This window comes from Phyllostomus discolor, chromosome 13 (genome assembly GCF_004126475.2).
Source record: "Phyllostomus discolor isolate MPI-MPIP mPhyDis1 chromosome 13, mPhyDis1.pri.v3, whole genome shotgun sequence".
In the NCBI taxonomy this organism is placed as follows: Eukaryota; Metazoa; Chordata; class Mammalia; order Chiroptera; family Phyllostomidae; genus Phyllostomus; species Phyllostomus discolor.
This window is the reverse complement of record NC_040915.2, coordinates 3361438-3386113: the sequence shown is the minus strand read 5'-3', so window position 1 is coordinate 3386113 and position 24676 is coordinate 3361438. Positions and strand designations below refer to the sequence as shown.

Below are 24676 nucleotides of genomic sequence, written 5' to 3'. Positions count from 1 at the left end.
TATGAAGCGCAAGGTCACTGGTTCAGTTTCCAGTCAGGGCACATGCTGGGTTAAGGGCCAGATTCCGAGCTGGGGGCGCGTGAGAGGCAACTGATAGCTATTTCTCTTGCACATCAATGTTTCTCGCCTCCTCTTTCTCCTTCCTTTCCCCTCTCTCCAAAAATAAATAAATAAAATCCTTGAAAAAGTCCCCTTTCTGTATGCATGTCATCAAAACTGAGAGGACGAATAAAACATATTCAAACTCAGAACACATTTAGCAAAGGCCAAATACAAGAATTTTATATATGTATACAACGAGGTTGTCTCTGGGCAGGGGTAATAGCTTAAGTGATAATCATTCAGTCAAAATGTTCAAATGTTAGATTTACCTGTAGACTGACCCATCTTCTACAAGTGAGACTAATGATACAAATATATAAATATATATACAAAATATGTTAGCATATGTATGGTTTTTCATCTTATATTAGAAATAGATTCTTTATCTTGTTGAGCAGATTGTAAAGCAGCTGGCTTATATTTTAGGGGTACGAATGGCATGGACAATGAAACCAATCATGGCCTAGCAAGAGGCTCCCACTGCAAAATGCACAGGGACTGAGACTGACCAAGTAATAGCACAGTGCTGTTCCCCTTCTCACACTCACTGTGACCTCACTGGACTAAACAATGGGTAAATCCACCACACTATTTTTATTAAACATTTTGAAAGTATACAGCTCAATTTTTATAAATTTAATGTGCTTATAAGACTCATACCATTCTAGAAAGTCCCACATACAATAGTCCTGGAGAGGTCTGAACTTATCAGGGTGGTGAAGGGACTATGGTATGTGTGGGAGACAGAAAACAGCAGGTATGTGAAGAGCCCAGGAGGTGGGCAGAATGAGGAGGAGAGCAAGTGGACAGTTCCAGTTCCACCCAAGGCCGAGGCTCCCACAGGGACCCTGCACAGCATGCTGTCTCATCCCTGCATCCCACCCACGCAGACTGGAAGTCAAGTGAGCACAGCAAGAAGGCCTGCAAATTCCCATACCATGCTACCCGAGCTGATGTGGAAGAACAGAGAGGAGAAACCTGTGCCTAGACATGGCAGAGGAGGCCTCCCTAAGCAGAGATCAAAGGTCCAAGCACAAGGGTGGTGCTGAAAGCAGTCAGGGCAGCAGATGGAACTAGAGTCACAGGGCTGAGTAACCTCCGAGCAGTTCCTGAGCACACAGACTGCACCCCACCCCGGGGTGGTTACAAAGAAAATGAACAGTGAGAGGAGTTAAACCCAAGATTCCAAATAACATAGGTATAATAACATATACTTTACAGCATTTTTGCAGGGATTAAATTAGATAATATGCTTGGAACAGTGCCTGGCATCTTCTAAATGGTAGTTGTTACAGAGTTGACTTGGTAATTCCTGTTACAAAGTAGAAATTTACCCAGTTTACCCTGAAACCATCCATTAAAAAAACCTGATATAAGCCAGCATTTAAAAAATCAGTACTACCTGAAACTAATATAATATTGTATGGCAACTAAAATTGAAAAATACATTTAAAACAATTTTTAAAGTGATTTTCATTTAGTTCAGTGAGTGCAATACACAGTCATGCTCAAGCGTTGTTACCGTAACAACTTAAAAGCTGTAAGTAGTGCAACACATGAGAAAAGAACTAGTGGCTGAATTTTTAAAATATGAAACTTGTCAGGACCTTTAAAATGCTGGGCACTATATTTAAATTGTAGAGAAAAAAATAGCTTTGGGAGGGAGTGGGGGAGAAGAAGATGCCTACTGATATTTTTTAAAAAGATGACAGACCAAAAGCTGACCAAATTACTCTCTATTATTTGATCCTGATTAGTTTCCTGAAGTAAAGCCACACTGGGCTACCCTGTTGTCAATTACACATACCCAGGCTGGTCCCATCTCAGTCTGAACACAAGAGAGTGATTTTTAAATTTAAATGTTTTACCAATGTCCCTGCAAAAGTCATTTTGAAAATTATGTACTTACACATTTGAAATTCACTTTATGCAAGTCTAAATATTTTTTAAATCATGCAATTTATAGAGTATTATATGTGCATGGACATACTTAAACTAAATTCATCAAAACCTTGATGCTACAGATTAAGCTCCTTCAATTTATTGAAATTATCTGTTATATGACTTATGTCCAGTTCTTTGTCATTTTAGAAATGAGAGGTATTTTTTACTTAGGCTCATAAACCATAAAATTCAGATGAGTAAGACAAGAATCTTTGATCATAAAGTGGACAACTGCTAAACGGATGGTAGGAAAGGAGCTGTGGATTGCTGAGGATTTCTAAGGCACACCAAAGTTCATTTAAAAGGTTTGGAAATCTAAAAGCATCCGCAGCCAAGCTTGAAGACACTACATTAAGTGAAATGAGTCAGTCACCAAAGAACAGGCCCTGCGTGACCTCTTCCATGTGAGGTTCCCAGAGCAAATTCAGAGACAAAAAAGTTGAGTGGTGGCTGCTGGAGCTGGGGGAGGAGCAGATGGGAATTAGTTCAATGGGTACAGAGTTTCACTTGGAGAAAATGAAGAGTTATGAACATGAATAATGGTGGTGGTTGCACAACAATGTCAATGACTCAACACCATAGAACTATGCACCGAAAAATGGTTAAAATGGTAAATTTCATGTTATGTATGTTTTACCACCAACAAAAAAAATTCCAGGCTAGGTACCACACAGCAAGTTTTTTATATATCCTTGGGAGTTTGCAAACCTCATTTTAGATTATAGGACATACGGGATTTTAATTGTGTTCTTAGCTTCAGAATCTTTAAGTGAGTCTTACCTGCTTTAATGTCACTCAGGGCAAAAAGGCCGACACGGGTATCTCCATTCACAGACCACTTCTGTGTCTCACAGTTGGGCTGGCAGCAGTGATTCATGAACCGAGCATAGTTTCCTTTGGGACCAGCATCAATGATCCGGTCCTAGAATTAGAATTCCAACAGATGCTGCTCATCAGACACTTTCTGAGAATTCTAACATATTGGAGACTCTCATTCATATTGAGTCTTTCAGAGGAGAGATTCTCAAGTGTACTTGTTGGGGAACTAGAAATGCAAATTCTTGGGTTGCGCTTCATATGTTAAAGCAGAAACTCTGAGGTGGGGCCCAGTAATCTGTGCTATAACAAGCCCACTACGTGATTCTGAAAGAAGAAGTTTGTCCTGTCCACTAAATTACATAGTCCTGAGACTGGCTACACATTAGAAACCACTCAAAGAAATGTTACTGATGCTGAGACCCATTCCAAATGAAGATAAGAACGCCAGGAGGAGAGGATTTCACAAACCATAAGGGTACAAAACTTGATAAATGTTCAGTTTAACATTAGCAAAGAGTTCTATTACAAAAGCTGGTGGAAGAAAGAAAAAAAAAGCAAGAAAAACCTAGTAATCAGATACAAAGGGGAAGCTCAGATACACATAAAATAAACACATTAGTATGCTAGTATTAGAAATAAGTTCCAAATATAATTCTAGGCACCAATAAAATGAAACTCATCAGAGAATTCCTATAAAAGACAAGATGGTGACTTGGGTCCATAAGCTGAGTTCTACAGTCACTTTACAGACCTCAACGCACTAATTAAGTAGCAACAAATCAGGCTCTACTGGGGTGGTTCAGTGGGCTGGGTGTCAAACTGCAAACTGAAAGGTTGCCAAGTTTATTCCTGGTCAGGGCACATGCCTGGGTTGAGGGCCAGGTCCCTGGTTGGTAGGGGGGTGGTGAGAGAGGCCACCAAAAATCAATGTCTGTCTGTCTACCCCTCCCCCCTTCCCCTTTCTCTAAAAATAAATAAATTAAATCTTTTTTTTAAAAAAGGCAACAAATCAGTTTCTCAATTTGTAAAATAAAAAAGTAAAATAATGACTATTTGACTTTTGTGGCTTCAAATTTTAATCCTACAGGAAAAATGGTAAAAGATGGAGTCTCCAACTTACACAGAATAGTTCAAAAAGAATGCTAAAAGCAGCACTGCCTTTGGCCACATAGCCAGCAATGAGCAACTTACCTACTCCAGAATCCTGATCAACCCTGAACACGGGGGCAGAGAGACACTATTTTGGGCAATGCCTGACATACCTGTTACCACTCTGGCAGGGACAACATGGATTTCCCAACACAGCACTTACTTTGTCTAAGGTGAGCATATAGAAATTAGTGATGTCGTGCTCCTGGGCGTAACGGATGCGAGCCCTGCACTCCTCCTCATCTATCAGCTCTCCCACATACTCATTCACAAATTCTCCCTGGAACAAGAGACAGATCTTGACTTAATGGCAAAAAGCGCATTATTTACAGGTATGCTTTATTGAAAAAAAAAAAAATGAAAAGAACAGATTCATGATTTTCCACAAATTCTCCAAAGCAGTTCATGTTTATACAATGAGTCACTTAACAGAGGTTAATTCAAGAAATGTAACAAATATGCTGCTTCAACTATTTGACAATGAAAGCCACTTCCCCACTCCTCCTAGAACACTAAAGATCAACCCAAACGGAAGTGAATGAAGGCTCCCTTTACCTGCCAAAATACTTCAGTTAAGTCAGTTTCCCTAATCTAGGTAGGTTCTTTCCTTGGAACATGGCCTGCTGCCCCTTCCCCATTTCATGTCACTGCACCCTAACTAACTGCAGTACTCACACTGGCTTTCGTGCATGCTGCACTCTCTACACGTAATGCCTTAGCACTCAACTGGCTTAAGCCAATAACTACTTGTTTTTCCAGTTTCAACTAAAAATATTTTCCGAGACAAGCACAAGCAAGTTCCAGGCCCTTGGCCATGTGCCTCCAGAACCCATTCTGCATCCGCAGGGGGCAATTCCTGGTTCAATGTTCCCCCCTCTAGAATGTGAACTTAATGAAAGCACGGAACAGGTCTCCTTTGGTGATCACTGCATCCTCAGCACACTGTCTTAGCCAATCACTAAACAGGTCAACCTATATTCAAGCCCTGTCCTAGAAATAGAATCAGTGAAATTCTTCAGAAAGTATAATTGGAGTAAGGTTTATTTTATTAAAATGTCAAATAGGACCTGGCTGGCGTAGCTCAGTGGATTGAGCACGGGCTGCGAACCAAAGTGTCGCAGGTTCGATTCCCAGTCAGGGCATTATGCCTGGGTTGCAGGCCATGGCCCCCAGCAACCGCACATTGATGTTTCTCTCTCTCTCTTTCTCCCTCCCTTCCCTCTCTAAAAATAAATAAATAAAATATTTTTTAAAAAAAAGTCAAATAGGACTGATTCTTTACAAAAACTATACAATAGTATCTATTTATTAGAAACCTGAAGGTCATTCCAAGTTTGAAGTTGAAGATGCTACTTCATTTTACCTAAGTAAAAATATGGTTAATTTTATTAGCAGGTGATTAACACCTCTGAATGATGTGCTCACTATTCTCTCTTAACTACAGGCAGTGGGGTTTTCAAAAAAAAAAAAAAAAAAAAAAAAGCAAGTGAGGCCATAGTATCTGTGCATTTCCCCTGTGGTTTCACACTCCCACAGTGAACATGAGCAACACCGGACACACAAAGATAAAGCAGAACACCTGTTCTCTAGTCTCCAACTCTAGAGTACGGCAAGATACAACCATGAGATGGATCCCTGCACTATTATTTTCCTCTATGATGAACTTTCTCATATTCATTAAGAATTATTCAAGCCATTTCAAAGAAGGAAAAAAACCTGGAAAATCAAGGAAAGTTTTCTTCACCTTTTTAATATCTGTTTTTGTTCGGAGACCCCAGCCCCTCTGTAATGTGCGAAAAATTTCCACCTCTGGATACTGGCGCTTAGTAAAACACTGGTTTTGGCAGCGCCCTCCAGCAGGACACACTGTGGGGTGGCACTCATAGAGCAGCATGCGGTTGATGCACTCGGAGTCTATCCCACAGGGGTTCTCGTCAGTAGCTTTACAGTTGCAACGTGGAATCTCAGACAAGTCCGCAGTGAAGATCTGTACCCTGCCGATAGGACGGTTCACCTGGAGAAGACACATGTACTGTAAGTACACCAGTCAGATAAGTCACCACAAGACAACTCAGGACCTAGAAAAGGGAGTTTTCTTTTCATTCAAGTTGCATGCCACATTTTATGATTTTGAACCATCAAGATTTAGCACCATTATTCACAACAGCTAAAATGTGGGGAGCAAACCAAGTGTCCATTGACATATGAATGGATAAGCAAAATGTGGTACAGATAATGGAATATTATTCAGCCTAAAAGGGAAGGAAATTCTGAAACACGTTACAATATGGATGAACCTGGAGGACATTATGTTACATGAAACAAGCCAGTAATAAAAAGCCAAATATTGTATGATTCCACTTATATAATGCAGTAAGAGTAGTTAAAGTTAGAGGCAAAAAGAAGTGGTTGCCAGGGGCCAAGAGGAGAGAATGAGAGTTGTTATTTCATGGGTAGAGTTTCAGTTTTACAAGATTAAAGAAGTCTGCAAATGGATGATGGCAATAAATACAAACATTATAAATGCATTTAATACTATGGAACTCTTAAAAATAAAGCCTGACTTGACATATAAAATATGATTCCAACAAAAATTTTAAAATCATTTTAAAGCAGAATTTCAAAGCTGGTAGGCCAAGTAAATTTGAACTGGTTTCTACTATTGCCACATGGTAGCACTTTAGATGCTACGTAATAAACCCATCCTTATTAAGTGGCATGCCAATGTCTTTGGGTAACTGAGGTTTCTATATGTGAATGTATTTTACTGTTTACTGTCACAATCTGAAATCTTTTTAATAATCTACACCACAATCACTCGTGCATTCTATTCAGTAGTGGTTCTAGTACGAGGAACTACAGTGAAAAAACCCAGAATGATGAAATATAAAGATCAAGCTGTTGCTGTGACACTGAAACCACTAGTTTTCATATATGCCAGCAATGGTGCTGAGAAAAAAACAGGCGTGGCTCAGGGGGTTGGGTGTCATCTCACAAACTGATAGGTTACTGGTTTGATTCCAGGTCAGGGGACATGCTTGGATTGCTGGCCAGGTCTCCAGTTGGGGACATGTAAGAGGCAGCCAACTGATGTTTCTCTCCTTCTCTTCCTTTCTTCCCCTCTCTCTAAAAATAAGTAAAATCTTTTTAAAAGAAGGAGGGGTGGTTTAAAGGTTTTAATGTAAATGCTTATTAAAATGTCTAATAAATTTGTTATTCATATTCCTTTATCTTTAATTCTGTAAATTATTCATGAAAATGATTTAAAAATATTAAGAAATACAAAGGATTCACTGGACCCAAATAATAAATGGTGATGATGCTCTTACCAGGTACACTAAGGGTTAGCTACACCTAACGTGCAATCTCCCGACCATGGGAATCCTAGTCATACCAGCCACCTAAATATTGAGTATCCACTATTACCAAGAAGACTTAACCATGTGTATTATCTGCACTATCTCAGGACAATTAATGATTTTTTATCATGTTTCTTTGGTCCCTTTCAAACTGAAAGGTGTTGACTATGAACAGAATCAAATCTCATCTACTTTTATGAGAAGAGTTTCCAAAGCAGTAAAGACTATATCAACACACAACTGGTATTATAAAGTACACACAACTGCTAGGAATGGTGCTCTGGAACTTTTTTGTTATCTTCTTTCAAGCTCTTACCTGTACCTAAAAACTGCTGTGCTTATGCTTCCAGTTCTTGTCATGAGTAGAAGAGGACAAACTGTAAGTGTTTCTCCTTGAGATGGAGTCTCCTGAAGTCTTTTCTTACCTTTATATGTTTATAAGGTGGAGGCTTCTTATCATTCTTTCGGTCTTCCTGAAGTTGTCTTAGTTCTTTTTGGGCCTTTAACTCCTCAAATCTTGCTGCAGCTTCCTGAAGAGCTAAGAAAACACAACAGCACAGGTGACTGACTTAATCTCTGGGTGGAGTTATTTCACCTCGCCCCCTTGTAAATGGGAGGAAATTCATGTTTTAGACAAATATCACCAACATTATATGGAGAATTAAGTATTATATATGACTTCTTTCAACTAAGTTACAGTCCCCAGAATACTCAGATAATAGTATTAAGACAAAATAATCCATCACTAAGTGGCACAATAGAGACTCCCAGCTTCAGAGGAACATTTAAAACAAAAACAGCTAAATGAGTTGAAAATGCCCACATGTAGCATTGCCTAACGATAACAAAATTTAAAATTATTCCTCGTGTGAGTCCTGAACTTCCTGCTTCCAGAAACATGCTGCTTCTTAGGTGTCACAGGTACATGCCGTGTTCTTCTGGAAGAAATCCAGAGTTGAAGTTCTCCTTCCCTTCTTACTTCTTCTCTAGAGCACCTGTCATACTCTCGTCTCCTAAGACTCATTCTGCAACTATTAGCTCTAATGATGTAAAAACAGACCTTCACAGCTAATGAGCATTCAAGGCCTGTACTTTAAAATGCTAGAAAGTTTGTAACATCTGAAAAATCCCCCAAAACTTAAGATTCTGCCCTGGCTGGTATGGCTAGTGGATTGAGTGCTGGCTTGCGAATCAAAAGGTTGCTGGTTCAATTCCCAGTCAGTGCACATGCCTGGGTTGTGAGCCAGGTCCCCAGTTGAGGATATGTGAGAGGCAACCACTTAAGGCTTCTCTCTCTCTTTCTCTCCCTCCCTTCCCCTCTCTCTAAAAATAAATAAAATCTTTTAAAAAAATCTAGGCCCTGGCTGGCGTAGCTCAGTGGATTGAGCGCGGGCTGCGAACCAAAGCGTCGCAGGTTCGATTCCCAGCCAGGGTACATGCCTGGGTTACAGGCCATAACCCCCAGCAACCGCACATTGACTTCTCTCTCTCTCTCTCCCCCTCCCTTCCCTCTCTCAAAATAAATAAATAAAATCTTAAAAAAAAAATCTTAAGATTCTCATTCTTCTCCACTTAAAATTTTAATTCATTATTTTTGACCCAGGTTAAAAAGTCTAAAAAGAATCCAGTTCCTCCCTCTTTCTTCTCTGTTGTTTTACCCTATGCTGTCAATTCTTAAAAGAAAATCCCACCCCTATTCCATCCCTTTTTCTCCATTTCTCTCACCATCCAGCATAATTTGTTTTGCCTAGAGTCCTGTAAACTTTTCTTAAGTCTCTCTCTCCTTCACCCTATTTGTTATTTAGCATATCCTGCTTGGTCTATCTACTTAATGTTTATCCAATATCTGTATCTCGCCACCCATGGCTACCTCCCTGTGACAGTCTTGTCATGTCCACCCAGAAGTACTGAAACAGCTATCTCCCTGACAGTCCTGGTGGCAGCCTCTCAGTGTCCGCGGTCTTGCACTCTACTCACTGAGATTTCTAAAACTCTACTCTGACCATATAAATCATTTATCTTTTCAGACCAATAGCCCATTGCTCTCTTAACCCCATGCTTAAACTATACTAAATACTTGGAGGTCGCTAACTCAGCACATTAGATTCAATGTGTGTTTTCACATGTGCCTTCTTCTCATTACAACATGTTAACTTCTCCACAGTTGGTGCAAGGGTTAAGAAATTTGATTCTGGAGACCAGCAATTAAGACTTTGAAACATCCCTCTATCACAGATCAGCCCTGGGACCTTGGGCAATTAATTTAACTTTTATGTGTCTCAGTTTCCTCATCTGAAGATAAGGATAATGGCACCTAACTTACAGGGTTGCCACAGGATTTAAAGAAGATAAACTCTGAACTGGGCCTTCCAAACAACAATGGTAACTATTATTATTACGGTTAATTCTTCAAAGCATCACTTAGGAAAGAAGCCACACAATTTGCAACTTCAACCCCCAGTGTATTTCTGTTTCCTCTTGGTCTGCTCCCACGGCATACCATGCACACTTCTGCCACAACACTCAATGAATGAGATTTTGACTGGTGGTATCTGTGTTCAATGCCCACATAAAAACATATGCTTTTTGTAGGCAGAAGCACCCAGCAAGCCCAGGGTCAAAGCATAGAAAGAACAGAATCCCAGAGTTTCATCAGGCTCAGCTTTACCAGCAAAGATGCTGTCACTTGGTCACCATCTGAGCCTACAGGGCTCAAGCTCCTACATTATTAGTACTCATCACCTATGTCTACACAAAAACCACACGGCCAACAGTTAAGTTAGAATCCACGGAAATTAATATGAGGCAAATAGAACTTTTGTTATTAAATTTCTTCCCTTCAGACATCTTTCTCATACCCGATACAGGAAGTTTCGTCTGTTTATTACCTTCTTGTACCTCACCAGGGAGTCTCACTTGCTTCGAGTCCCTCTTCATCATGTGAACCCTTATACTTCAATGTCCACACATATTCATCAATGCCCTCACATATTCAAATAACAAGACATACCTACGCTGCCTTTCTAAGGACAGCTAATGGAAGAAGGTAATTATCACTGATAGGATACCAACTGTGTGCCTTGCCAGCTGCTATTACTGCACTGAATTCTCAGAGCAACCTTTACTCACGATACAGTAAGAGAAAATTGAGGCTCATAGTTTAGTCAACTCCTCCCGGCCCCAAATGTCCTAACTCCTTCATTGCGAGGCCAGCTTATAAAATGTCTTTTGACTCAGGATATGCTTTCACTCTATCTTATTTTGCTCCATGATTTTGGTGAATTTTATTTCTTGCCAGCAAACTAAAAACAGAACTAATAAGACAAAAACCTCCCTTAAGGAAATTCCAGTTAAGTAAAAGTTAAATTCAAAAACAATGAATTGTGAGGGTCAACTTCCCTGCAAATCCTGTAGCTACAGAGGGCAGAACACAGCTGCTAATGGAACATACATGAATTCTAACACATAGTTGTGACACAGAACAGATTCTCTAGCAACAGAGGACTGTATTGGTCTGAGAAACAAAAAGTACACAGTTACCTTTTTTATATGTCCCATCCACTCCTTTGCCCATCTTATCCTTGCTGCTCACATCCCCCTCCATGTAGGGAAAGACTCGGGCCTGGTGAGTCCACAGATAGTCATTAGACCCAAAGAAGAGTACAGGGAACTCGCCTACATCATGTCTCATCTTATCAATGTTGGAAGGAATAGCTCGAGGATGGCAGATCTCAGCGGGCCACCACCTGGGAAAGGTGAAAACAAAGGAAAATTCTAAAAAGACTGCAAGGCACTAGGAAAATAACCTATTTTTTACAACAGGAATAAAGAATAGCAATGTCTTTTTATCTACATTAAAGTATCACCTTGAGCATCTGAACAATCCAACTAGTGAAAAAACAAGTAGTATGTACCAAAAGCTGGAAACACCTGTCCTCACACATACGCCTGCATGCACAGATACATTCCCTAAGACTCAGTTATTTTACTTCAAGGGATCTATAACAGGAAATAAGTATCTATATAGCAGGAAGTATTATCTATAGGAATGAAAACCTGGAAACAATCTAAATGCTCAGCATAAAGGGAATGATAGATCTAACTATGGTGTAGTATGCAATAAAATACAACTTGGCCTTTAAAAAGGAAACTTTCAATATTAGGGGACAGAAAAATGACACCAAGTAATGCCTCCCTGCCAAGCATGTAAATTAATACAACCGCTTTAGAAAGACAGTTTGGCATTAGCTATTAAGGTTATAAACCCCGACCCTGCTACTCTACCCCGAGAAGACCCTAGAGAAGTTCCTGTGCATGTATACCACCACACTGACAAAATGCTAGCAGTCCACACAGGAGAATGGACGACTGAACTATACACTACACTGTACGACTCTATCATATGAATGAGCTGGAGCTCTGTGCTAACCAGAATAAATCTCGTGAGAATAATAGTGAATGAAAAAAAGCAAGCTGCAGGAAAACATAACAATCCCTTTATATAAAGGTCTAAAGCACACAAAATATTATACATATAGTAAACGTACAGAACAAGGCAAAGGAATAAAAACACAAAATGCAGTAAGGTGGTTCCCTCTGATAGGGTGGGGAAAGGATGGATTCAGGAAGGGCTGGAGGGAGACTTAAAAGTACCAGCAATGTGCTGTTTCTTTAACCGGGAGGTACAAACCCAGGCATTCCTTTCATTATTCTCTACAATCACCCAGGTCACAATATCCTTTTGTATATTACATGATCTATAAAAATAATTTTAAAGAGAAAAAGCAAGCCACAAAAACTGAGTAAAAACTACAAGGTCAATTATTTTGAGGGTGAATGTGCTGGTGTTATCTGCAAGTAAATGTGCCAAAACGCTAGCAAGCAATGTATCTTCCTTGTTTCTAAGATGTCAAGGTTTCATGAATGAATTTTCTATATTTTCCTATGATCAAAACAAAAAATTAAGGTTTTTTTTCTTTTATAATGAAAGACTAATGGGGAAGGGGGGAGACCTTGCTTAACCAGGGACATCATTAGAAAATGTTAAGCACTCTAAGAGATCAGAAGAAACAGAGAATGGTACAAAAAATGGTTGCCTGTCTCCTTCATGCTCACTCACCTGTATCTTCCAACTTTCACCCAGACAATTTCCCGGTAATGTGGCTTTTTGCCTGCTTTGCAGTCATTGCAATACCAGTTTCCTTCAGGGATATCAATGTTCAGGCATTCCCGATGAAAAGCAGCAGGGCAAGAATCACAGCAAAGAAGGCTGCCTCCTGTAGCAATCAAAAAATCTGGCACTTAGAAACACAAGGTTATATATGAGAACCCAGCAGAAACAGCCTGCACTCAGCACTTAACCAGTTATTTGTCTCTCAGCCAAGGACCTAGTAATTTAATTAGTTATTCAGAAAGACTTTCCTGCAAGAGTGTTTCCTTTACACTATTCCTGGACCACACCCTTGAAGATCTGTTTGATTCACAGCAAGTAAACATGAGATGTTATCAGCAAAATTAGGTCAGGACAAACCCCTAAGTCATGTATGTGTACACACACACACAAGGTTTGCCCAGAACAAGCCTAGCCATTGTTATTATAAAGAGAATGGTTTGCATGAAATGGATGTAACCTGGCAGCCAAGGAGAGTAGACTGGAATGTATATGCATGAACAGTGATGGCTCCACTATACTAGTCTGTGGGGGCGGTAGATGCTGTTGAGTGAGCATGTATACTGTGTGGCCATTGCATTAGAAATGACTGAGCGAGTAGAGCAACGAATCTGCATCAAATTTTGCATTAAGCTTGAATTGTCCCTCCATGGAAACTATTCATGATTCAGAAGGCTTTCAGGGACAATGCAATGAGTGCAGCACAAATAAAAGTGTGGCACAAAAGCTTCAAAGATGGTTGAAAATCTGATGAAAGAGATTTACATTCTAGAACGCCTGTGACAGCAAAACATCTGAGAATGCTGCAGGTTTATGGACTGCAATCAACAAAGACCATTGACTGATTGTGAGAACTACAAGCTAATCTAGGGAATTCCAAAAACCACTACTTCTGAGAATTTGATGCAGGATCTTGGCATGAAACGTGTAATAGCAAAATTTGTTCCACAACTTCTGTTGCGAGAGCAGAAGGAACATTATGCTGCAGTTGCTAACGACTTAATTCAAATGGCTACCAATGAACCAGATTTCCTCAAGGTCATAACCAGAGATGAATCGTGGGTCTACGGCTGTGACCCAGAAATACAGGCCCAATTGTCCCAGTGGTTCTCCACACCTGAAGAAGGCGTGGCAAAGTCACAGCAAGATCAAGACCATGTTAACTGTGTTTTTTGATTAAGAAGGTGTTGCTCATCATAAGTATATTCAGGCCAATTAATAAGGAGTACTACCCCAATGTTCTTCAGAGGTTGAGAGATGCAGTAAGACAAAAACGGCTGCAGCTATGGGCAACTGGTGATTGGCAGCTTCATCACAACAATGCATCTGCTCATGTGTCACATCTCCTACAGAGGTTTTTGGTGAAACATCTAATCACCCAGGTGACTCAGCCCCCCTAACAGCTCAGATTTTGCACTCCACCAACTTCTGGCTTTTACTAACACTAAAATCACCTTTGAAAGAAAAGAGATTTCAGACCATCGATGAGATTCAGGAAAACACAATGGGGCAGCAGACGTGATTCAAACAAAAGATATGCAGTGTTTTGAACAATGGAAGAGATGCTGGGAAAACTGAGAGGTTTGAAGGGGACTGAGGTGTCACTGTCTTATGTACAATGTTTCGTGTATCTTCTTCAATAAATGTCTGTTTTTCATATTACATAGTTGGATACCTTCTGGACAGACCTTGTATACACATTCTTTCCTCTTCACTAAAAGGCAACGCAGCAGAGAGTATCAATGACACACACAGACTAGTGTATAAAGAGCACAAGCATCAACTGATGTCTGATTTAAGCTCTTAAGATCATATGACCTTGGGGAATTCACTTCTCTTGCTGAGTTGTAATTCCCTCAATGTAAGGTTTTTCCTACAACGAACAATAAATAAGCAGACCTGTTTGAGGAGAAGTGAGTGATTAAATTGCCTAGTAGTGATGACACATAAAAGCAGTCATCCACTTTTTATGTTGCTAACCTTTTAATCTTTTCTATGACTAGCATTCTCACGAACCTATGGCCCCTTTCAGAATAGCATTTATATATGCATAAATGTAATACATAAGCTAAAAATGACATAGATTATATTAAAACATAATGATCACATGGGCACTTCTACTCAGAAACCATTTTACATTCATTTCATGTTACCCTGGAATTAAAAATAGTCTAATACTGAAATTATTTCATCTTCCCATGTTTAAGAAACATGAAAACTTGGAGCCTGTACTTCACCATCCAAGACACTAAGAGGAGAATTATAGAATGTTGTATTTAAATGCTATTAAATACCAAAATTCTGTCTTCAACTTTATTCTAAGAAAAAGAAAGGTGATACAATAACAAGCAGCAGTTTTCACCAAAAGACAGTTTTATTTTCCTTATTTTGTAAAGATTTTATTCATTTATTTTTAGAGAGAGGGGAAGGAAGTGAGAAGGAGAGGCAGAGAAACATCAATCGGTTGCCTCAGGCACACTCCCAACTGAGGACCTGGCTGGCAACCCAGGCGTGTGCCCTGACAGGGAATAAAACCCGTGACCGTTTGGTTTGCAGGCTGGTGCTCAATCCACTAATCCATACCAGCCAGGGCCGAAAAAGACAGTTTTATAAGGAGCAGATATCATAAGAACAAAAAAAAAAAGTATGATGCCATAAAATTTTATACAGGACAATTAACAAAGGTAACATAGTTCTCTCTGTGCATTAAAACATCCCTAACTACTCCAAAGTTCCAGTTTCTACCCATATAAAGTATTTTTAATATCCTTCTTTGTTTTAAATTAACACCATAACTTGAGGACACCAATCACGTCCTGATCAGTAAGTGGAGATTTTCCTTAAGTTACCAGGTTACATAAATCTTGAGAACAAGCCCTGGCTGGCATAGCTCAGTGGATTGAGCGCGGGCTGGGAACCAAAGTGTCCCAGGTTCGATTCCCAGCCAGGGTACATTCCTGGGTTGCAGGCCATAACCCCCAGCAACCTCACATTGATGTTTCTCTCTCTCTCTCTCTCTCTCTCTCTCTCTCTCTCTCTCTCTCTCTCTCTCTCTCCCTTCCCTCTCTAAAAAAATAAATAAATAAAATATTTTTTAAAAAAGTCAATCTTTAAAAAAAAAATCTTGAGAACAAAAGTAAAAGTCCACTTCTTTGTTAACTTTAACACTATTTATTATACTCAAATTTCTTAAAGGGGATGCTCATCAAATTACACATGTTCACTCTTTACCAATTATTCCTTCGAAATGTCCATAACCACACAAGTTTCTATAAAACTGCATGACCAATAAGTAGATATTAAAAAAAAACTCATGGAAATTGTTCCCCCAAATTTACTAATCAACAAAATGTAGTCCTTCTGAAAAGGAATGAAGAAAATGAGCAGGAAAGCTGGTGTCACCTTCACACAAGAAGACAGTGGAGCAGTGTCAACACCAGTCTTAGAAAAAGAGTGTGTGGCCTACACACTCACAGTGACCCAGCGCGTGCTCCTTGTGTAGAGGCACATGACAAACAGCCTCACACGGAGAACTACAGCCCCTATGGTGCTTCTTAGAAGCTCAGTTCAGCAAGAGAACAATTCAGAACTCTCAGTGCACCACAGTAAACAGACTGGCAGTGAGTACTAAATCTTCCACTGAACTAGCAGAAATCAAGCTGTGAGAAACGGACAGGAATTATATAAGATGGATAATATTGGCTCTGTTCTGCAGGAGAAATACTTTTAAATTGAATATACAAAAGATACAAAATTACCCTTTCCTCTACTTTATAAGACTTTTAGAAACATTAATGTCCCTTACAGTAAGGAAATTCATTAATTTCTTCACTTTCCAATCTTCCATTTAAATTCACGAAAAATTAATTTTAAAAAATTATACCATCTAGAATTGCTTCTATCCAAGTTATATGCACAGATGTCTGGAGTGATATCACTTAATATTAAGTAATGTTTTTTTTTTCTGATGTTGAGACTCAGATGATTTGGAGTTTGTTCTTTCTGTTCCTTTCTTTTTTTGTCTTTGTCTTTCAGACTTACTGAGATATAGTTTACATATGACATTGTGTAAGTTTAAGGTATAAAACTTAACAACCTGATATATGTGCATATTGTGAAATGATTAACACAGTAAGATTAGGTAACACATCTATCATACCCCAGTTACATATTTTTTTTTTTTTTGGTGGTGAGAACTTTTAAGATGTGCTTAAACACATCTTTCAAGTATTTGAACTTTCAAATATTTAACACAGTCACTATGTTACACATCACATCCCCTGAACTTACCCATCTTATAACTATAACTTTGTACTATTTGACCACATCCCCTCATTTTCCCAACAGTGGTTTTGTCTCCTATTTCTTTACTGCATCAACTGCTTAACATTTTGATAAAAATTAAGTCACTATTTAAAATAAAAACAAAAGCTGTTCCTATTGGGGAACAAATTCAAATTTGGAAGTTCTATTATGTTATATTAATTCAGTATATCACGTCCTTGTATTTCTTGTACTAGCAATGTGAAGAAAACTTTTTGTTGCAATTAAGATATTGTATTAATCTCTTTTTAAACTATTCATACATCAGTAAGTCATACCTTACCTTCTGAGCATACAAAACACCAGCTCACATTAACATGCTCATGATTTCGGCAGCCCCGCCTGGGTGTAAAATGATTAGGGCAGATGATACTATTGGATGCAAGAATCTTTGACCCAGCAGCCAGGCAAAAGTCATTGGCATGGTATGCCACAGGACAGCGGACACAGCGCATCAGACGACCTAAAAATATGAGACACAGGAAAATCGGGGAGGAGAAAAAGAAAAAACAAACATATTACATATTAAAAAGTGTGAGTTATTCAAGTTTATTTGCTAGTACTGAGAAAATGTCGCAAATAGAAAAAAGCCCTACTAGGGCAGGGGACCTTGAGAGCGTGTTTGAAGGTTCCAGCAGGGAAGTGGGGCTACTCTATACCCTTGACCGAAGATGGGTCCTTTACTCTACTTGGGAAGGCCGCCCTCTTCGACCAACTGCACAGCTTCGGGAGGGACACACATGGATTGATGAGGGAAGAAGGGGACACCCACCTGGCCGACCAGATCAGCCAAATCAACCCTGGTGATCAGTGGGGTGACTTATATCGCAGCCTGATTGCCCTCATGTCCAGGGCAGGGGATCTTAAACACCCAATTCACTATAAAAAGCTCAGGTGGGAACTATATAACTTCAACATAAGGAGTCAGATCCCACAACAGTAAATAAGCTGCACTCACCAAAGAGCCCTACTGAAACCACTGCCCTGACTCCTAGGAAGCCTGGAATCACCTGCAAGCTAAATGGTATGTGGAGATGTGCAGATGTACACTACTAGAATAAAAGGCCAGATGGCAGGAATATTATTGCTTGCTTTTGCTGCCTGATGTTGTGATTCTTAAAGCCTTTCAGGTAAACAAGCCCCTCTACCCTTTACTGATGAAATTATGTCCTCTAATATACTTCAACTGAAAGCCATTACACCAAACCATCTAAACGTAACTTACACTAACAATTGAAAACAGGAAGGTACCTGATAGTTAAACTGCAATTTTGATCAAGCAAGTTAAATGGCTGTGATTAAGATTGATAAACCCTGGCTGCTGTGGCTCAGTGGATTGAGTGCAGGCCTGTGAACCAAAGGGTGGCTAATTTGATTCCCAGTCAGGGCACATGCCTGGGTTGCAGGCCAGGTCCCCAGCAGGGGGCATGTGAGAAGCAACCACACACTGATGTTTTTCTCCCTCTCTTTCTCCTTCTCTTTCCCTCTTTCTAAAAATAAATACAATCTTTAAAAAAAAAAAAGATTTATGAGATCTAGAGGGCCTGGAAATCAATTTACAAAAGGTAGTGCCGATCTGGTTAAAAAACTGATTAATGAAAAAAGTCAAGACTACTAAATTTTCCTGCTCAAACCTCAATGGGTGAAATGGGGGCTCTTTGAGCACACAAGCTTTTAACAGTAGAGACATAATATTTGGCTTTTAGGAAAATCAGTAAGAGACCCACTATTACTGAACAGAAAGAAATGATTATTTTCCCAGTAGGAACAAATTTAAAAACTTGAGTTTATCTACATCCACCAATAGCTCTCCAACTATGAAACAGAAAAAAAGCTTTCAAGATAGGAGTTTCCATTTTAAAAAATGAACTAACAAAAACAAATCAACGCAAAACAAAAACCTCACTTTTGACCTACCCGCATGTCTGAAGGACATCACATGTGACGACCACAAATGTAAATGGGCCCACAGGACAATACAGTGTGGTCCAATGCAGTGGTCTCCAACGTTTTTGGCACCAGGGACAGTTCGCTGGCTTGCCCACCGCTCACTTCCTGCTGTGTGGCCCTGTTCCCAACAGGCCACGGACTGGTAGTGGGGGTTGGGGGCTCCTGGTCTAATGGAGTAGGCAGCAGGATGAAGACATGCAACAAAACACTTTTTCAAACTAAATCCTAAATAAAATTCAAGTATTTAAAACAACTACATAACATCAGGGCTCCATAGAAAACAATGTGGTGACTATTTAACTAGTCCATTACTCTCTTCTCTTGCACAAAATACTGGTACTCTGACAAAAGCTAGAAAGATCACGAAGAGACATGCCAGACAGCACCTGGAAACATGCACTGCCAACGGCACTGCTATTTTACAATTAGATTGGTTCACGTAAGAAACCTGTACCTTTAGATGCAGAAACACTGGCTGGATTAGCAGCATGGCAGGTTATACAGATGTGGAGGGAGCACCGGAAGCCCTTGTTCTGCATGACAGTGGGTGGGTATTTCTGGACACACTCTTCATGGTAAAACTTTCCGCACAAGGGCAGAAGGCACCTTTTAACATCTTCCCCACTCTGTTTACATACAAAACAGGTATGGATTCCTGGGAAAGAGAAGGAAGGTAACATATTAATAACAATTAAAGAACTCAGCCGATGTGAAACCATTAGATGAAAAGTTAGTGAGCACACAATTCCACATCAAATTCTACCAGGAGGGAGGGGGCAGGGGGCTAGGGGCTGGGTGTAGGGTGTGTTCCCTCCCCACCATGTAATTCTACAATACCAACTGGTTGTCCTACAATCCCCTCCCCACCAGGCAATTCTGCAACACTAGTTGGCTGTCCTAGCTCAATTCTGACACTACCTACATAGAGATAACAGCAGATCCCACAGGTTAAGGACTCAGCCCTAGAGAAGGTAATGTCCACGCACCCCTTCAGATACCAATCTTCAAGACCAGGTTGTAGACTGTACTTCTGAACTAACTATAATCCCTTTCTTGGGTTCAATTAATTTGTTAGAGCTGCTCAAGGGACTCAGAGAAACATGTTACTTATTAGATGGCCAGTTCTTATAAAAGGATATAACTCAGGAACTGCTAGATGGAAAAGATGTACACAGCAAGGATGGGGAAATGGCTCAGAGCTTCCACGTCCTCTCCAAGCATGACACTCTCCCAGAACCTCCACATATTCACCAACCCAGAAGCTCTCTGAACCCCTTTCCTTTTGGATTTTGATGTATTAATTACACATGCATGACTCGGGACTGTTTCAACCTCCAGCCCCTCTCCTCTCCCGAGGTCAGAAAGGTAGGACTGCAACCCTCTAGTCACATGGGTGGTTCTATGGGCAACCAGCCTCCATCTTCAGATGGGTCTACAAGTCACCTTATTATTGTAACAAAAGGCATTCAAAGGCAGCTTTATGGCTCCCATCACTTAGGAAATTCCAAGGGTTTCAGGAGCTCTGCGCCAGAAACTAGATAAGGACCCAATATGTATTTACTGTAAATCACAATATCATAGCAAGTAACTTTGAAATAGACTGATCAGGCTGAAAACATAACTAACTCAATCTTATATTACTACTCAGTGGGACACTGACAATACATGCTTGCTGACATGAATAGGAAGTAACGGGAAGTACCCATCACCTTACCAAGAGAAAACTGACCAGAAACTAACCCAATCTCTACAAGTTTCCAGGAAGTTTGGAGAAAAGAGAAACAAGTTAAATTAAACAGATACCACATTTAGAATGTGGAAAATTTTGTGGTACAAATGGCCACTGTCTTGACAAACAGATGTCAATTTAAAAATAGGGTGAGAGGGACAGGAATGTTGTCCTTTATGAGAAATTTAAGAGACAATCAAAAGTACAAAACAGATTTTATTTGGGTCTTGATTCAAAACTCTATAAAAAGACATCTTTGAGATAAGTGGGAAAATTTGAAAATGGTGCTAGGCAGTAGATGACACAGAGGGGTTACTTTATAATTTTGCCACACACTGAATATATGTATTTTTTAAATGTTCTAAGTGTTAGACCTTTTGAAATATGGTAAAATGACCTAGAAAGTAGTTCATATACAAAAATTACATCATATCACATCACATCATATACAAAAGTTAATTCAAAAAAGATCATAGGCCTAAATGTAAAATCTAAAACTATAAAATTTTCAGAAGAAAACAAAGAAAATCTTTGTGACCCTTGGGTTAAGAAAGATGTCTTTACCAGGTAAAGTCCACAAAAAGAACAAGTTGATAAGCTAAACTTTACCAATATTCAAAGGACACCATTAAAAAAATGAAACACTGCCCTGGCTGGTGTGGCTCAGTGGACTGAATGCAGGCAAGAACCAAAGGGTTGCTGGTGTGACTCCCAGTCAGGGCACATGCCTGGGTTGTAGGCCAGGTCCCCAGCAGGGGGCACATGAGAAGCAACCACACATTGATGCTTCTCTCCCACTATGTTTCCTTCCCTTCCCCTCCGTCTGAAAATAAATAAATAAAATCTTAAAAAAAAAAAGCCACAGATTGGGACACTAATCTGGAAAGTATTTATCTGAGAAGGGACTTATATCCAGAATATAAAGAACTCTTAAAACTTCACAGATAAGAAAATAAGCAGCCTAATTAGAAACACACACACACACACACACACACACACACACACAAACACTTAATCAAAGAGGAGAGCAAATAAATAATAGGATGCACACTATCATTTGCCATGAGGGAGATGAACATTAAAACCACAATGAGATACTACCACACATCTGTCAGAATGGCTAAAATTAAATAGACTGACAATGCCAAGTGTCACTGAAGATGGGGAAGAACAGAAACTCTCACACATTGCTGATGGGAATGTAAAATGGCACAAACATTTTGGAAAACAATTTGAATGTTTCTTTAAAAGTTAAACATATACTGTACCTACCACATGATGCAGCCATCTAAAATATTTACGCAAGAGAAAGACACTGTTTCCACACAAAGAACTGACTGTTCATAGTAGCTTTATTTATAATAGCTTAACCTGAGAACAATCCCAATGTACATCAACAGATAAATACATAAACAAACTGTGGTACATCCATACAATGAAATGCTACTCAACTATAAACAGGAATGAACTCTCAATACCTGCAATGATGTTGTTGAATCTCTTAACTATGCTAAGTGGTAGTTTCACAGGTGTATGTACACACACTGCCACCAAAACATATCAAACTGTACACTCTGTGCAGTTTCTTGTACTACAAGTTCCTGTGATAAAGTTGTTTTAAGAAAGAAAAAGAAGTACTGATACACACAACATAGATGAGTCTCAGAAACCATGCTGAGCCAGACACAAAAAGACTTTGATTCCCTTTATATAAAACACTAAAAAAAGAATACATCTAATGTGAAAGCAGATCATTACTTGTCTGAACTGAAGGGGGTGGGAGGTTAGGGTGGGTGAGATGTGTAAAGGTTGACTGAGACCTTTTTGGAAAGATAGAAATGTTCTAACATTTTCCCCGTGGTTGTGGTTACACGGGTATATAAATTTTTATCAAAACCTGTGAGAGCCCTGACTGGTGTGGCTCAGTGGGCTGGGAATCAACCCACAGACCCAAAGGTTATCAGTTCAATTCTTGGTCAGGGCACATGTCTGAGTTTCGGACCAGGTCCCCTGATGGATGCATATAAGAAGCAACCAATGGCTGTTTCTCCACACATCAATGTTTCTCTCCCTCTCTCCCTCCCTTTCACCCTCTCTAAAAATATACAAATAAAATCTAAAAATAAGCCACTTATCAAAACATACATTAAAATCAGTGCATTTTACAGTAGGCAAATTATACTTCGATACAGTTGATTTAAAAAAAATAGCTTTGCCTTAGATAACCTGCTCAGAGAATATCACATCATAATAAAGACAAGGCTAACAAAACTGGATCATTGGCACAAAAGACAAGACGATCTTTCTCAGATTAGGCAAAATAACCCCACAACTATCTTGTCCTCCAGCTTTTGTCCCCACAGTGTTAAAGGTGGCAGTGGAATGATGAAAGAATTCAACAGGACACAGCCACCTATTTACAGACACCAGTACACCCTGTCTCCTTCCCCACAGGACCCACCCTAAACCTACACTCTTCCCTTCATTAGAAACGCCTCTTCCTAACATTCTCACCAAGCCAAGAAAAAACTGCTTCTGCTTCCTTCTCCTGTCTCACAACTCCATGGGACATTCCCATTTTACCTTTTCATCTCTTGCCCTCTTTTGCCTGTGACTGAATTCTTCCAATTAATCTGCTGGAAAGGATATTCATTTCCCCAGATAGTTCTTAAACTTCATCCTACAAAAACTTAAGATGCTCTTCCTCTTCCTGCTATTAATATCCTCCTTTCAGCTACTGCCCCATTCAGTTTCTCTAAACAGTGTCTAGTGCCACCCATTCGCCCTCACGCTGATTTCACGTGGCACCCTCTGGTGAAAAGCCAACCATTTCTTGCTGTCAAATATGACAGCCTCCATTCACTCCAGACCTCCTTGATCTTGTCTCCTTGCTGTATCTGCCCCCTCTTATGACGTTCCACTCCCGTGGCCTCACATTCTTTGACTTGACCCTCCTTACCCTTCAGTGGCACCTTTTAAGGAGATATCCCCAGGTACTGTCATTGACTTTATTCTTGCTCTACAGGTGCTTTCTCTTTGGGCAGCACCATCCACACTTACGGTATTACTTACTTATGAGCCTAAGACTCAGTCCTCATTTCTTCACCACTAAAATGCTGCACCATCCACATATAATGCTGAAAACAGAGCAATCTCCTTAGCACAATTTGCGAAGTGCTTTACAGGTTAGTCTCATCTGACCATTCCTAGTTTCTGATTCAATCTGCATATTATAACTCCCAAAATGTCACTTTTGGGGGGCACAGTTTTATTGACATATGAAGAAAAGTACACATATCCTAAGTGTATTATTTATAAATAATCGTGAAGTAAACATACTTATATAATCACCAGTGGCAGCAAGAAATATAAATCATTACCAGTAACCCAGCAGCCTTCCCCACCACTCGCCAGTGCCTCTTCCCTAGAACATCCTACACTCTAACTAAGAGCACTGATCTATGCTTTATCCTCTACTTTCATCAATGGACCTACTGTCCTTCCCGTCTCCACTTCTCTCTTCAAGTCAAACTCAGGTATCTTCCTCTGTGGCGGTGGCTCACCTTTGTTCACAGAGCACCTTAAATGTACCTCCACTGCAACACCTTTTGAACTACATTATGCTGTACTGTACATTCGTTATTCATTCGGAAGCTCTTCAGAGGGCAAAGATCGCACAGCACCTATGTCTATAGCAACTAGCCCAGTATTGCAACAAAACGGTGTCTCCCATAAATGAGAAACTTTAAAACTCAGACCTTCTTTGGAAAAAGACCCCCTCATATCTAACTTTACCTGTGCGACATTCATTGCAGATAAATTTTCCTCTGGGCATCTCAGTTAATCCAAGGCACTCCAGGTGGAAAGCCCCACAGCACTGAGCCTCACATAACAGCAGCTCACCCAGTTTTTCACAGTTCTGTTAAGAAAAAGAAAACAGATCTGTCTATAGAAAAAGGTTTTTAAAATCCCAAGCAGGAGGCCCTCATGAAGAAGATTAACAAGTAGCTTTGCCAGAAACAAGAAAGCCCACCAATCATTTAGCCAATATTTAATGATTACCTCCTCTATGCCAGGCAGCACAAGGCCCTGGGTCTCATGGCTCTTATATTCTAAATACAGAAAATACAA

At 39.8% G+C, this 24676-nt stretch overlaps 1 protein-coding gene across 9 annotated transcripts in view; it reads right to left on the bottom strand.

The window, feature by feature from the left end:
• NSD1 (nuclear receptor binding SET domain protein 1) overlaps nucleotides 1–24676 on the bottom strand; it is a 147889-nt gene that overhangs the window by 10969 nt on the left and 112244 nt on the right. For all 9 annotated transcript variants that reach the window (XR_004900507.1, XM_036014391.1, XM_036014394.1 and 6 more), the window contains 9 exons: nucleotides 24341–24464; nucleotides 19271–19471; nucleotides 17150–17329; nucleotides 12493–12649; nucleotides 10914–11119; nucleotides 7799–7911; nucleotides 5759–6028; nucleotides 4178–4294; nucleotides 2827–2968 (listed from right to left, as the gene is read on the bottom strand). Coding sequence is in view for 8 of the 9 variants with exons in the window: in XM_036014391.1 (XP_035870284.1) it covers nucleotides 2827–2968; nucleotides 4178–4294; nucleotides 5759–6028; nucleotides 7799–7911; nucleotides 10914–11119; nucleotides 12493–12649; nucleotides 17150–17329; nucleotides 19271–19471; nucleotides 24341–24464 (1510 nt within the window). In the remaining variant the exon portion in view is untranslated. The remainder of the gene's footprint in view (nucleotides 1–2826; nucleotides 2969–4177; nucleotides 4295–5758; nucleotides 6029–7798; nucleotides 7912–10913; nucleotides 11120–12492; nucleotides 12650–17149; nucleotides 17330–19270; nucleotides 19472–24340; nucleotides 24465–24676) is intronic.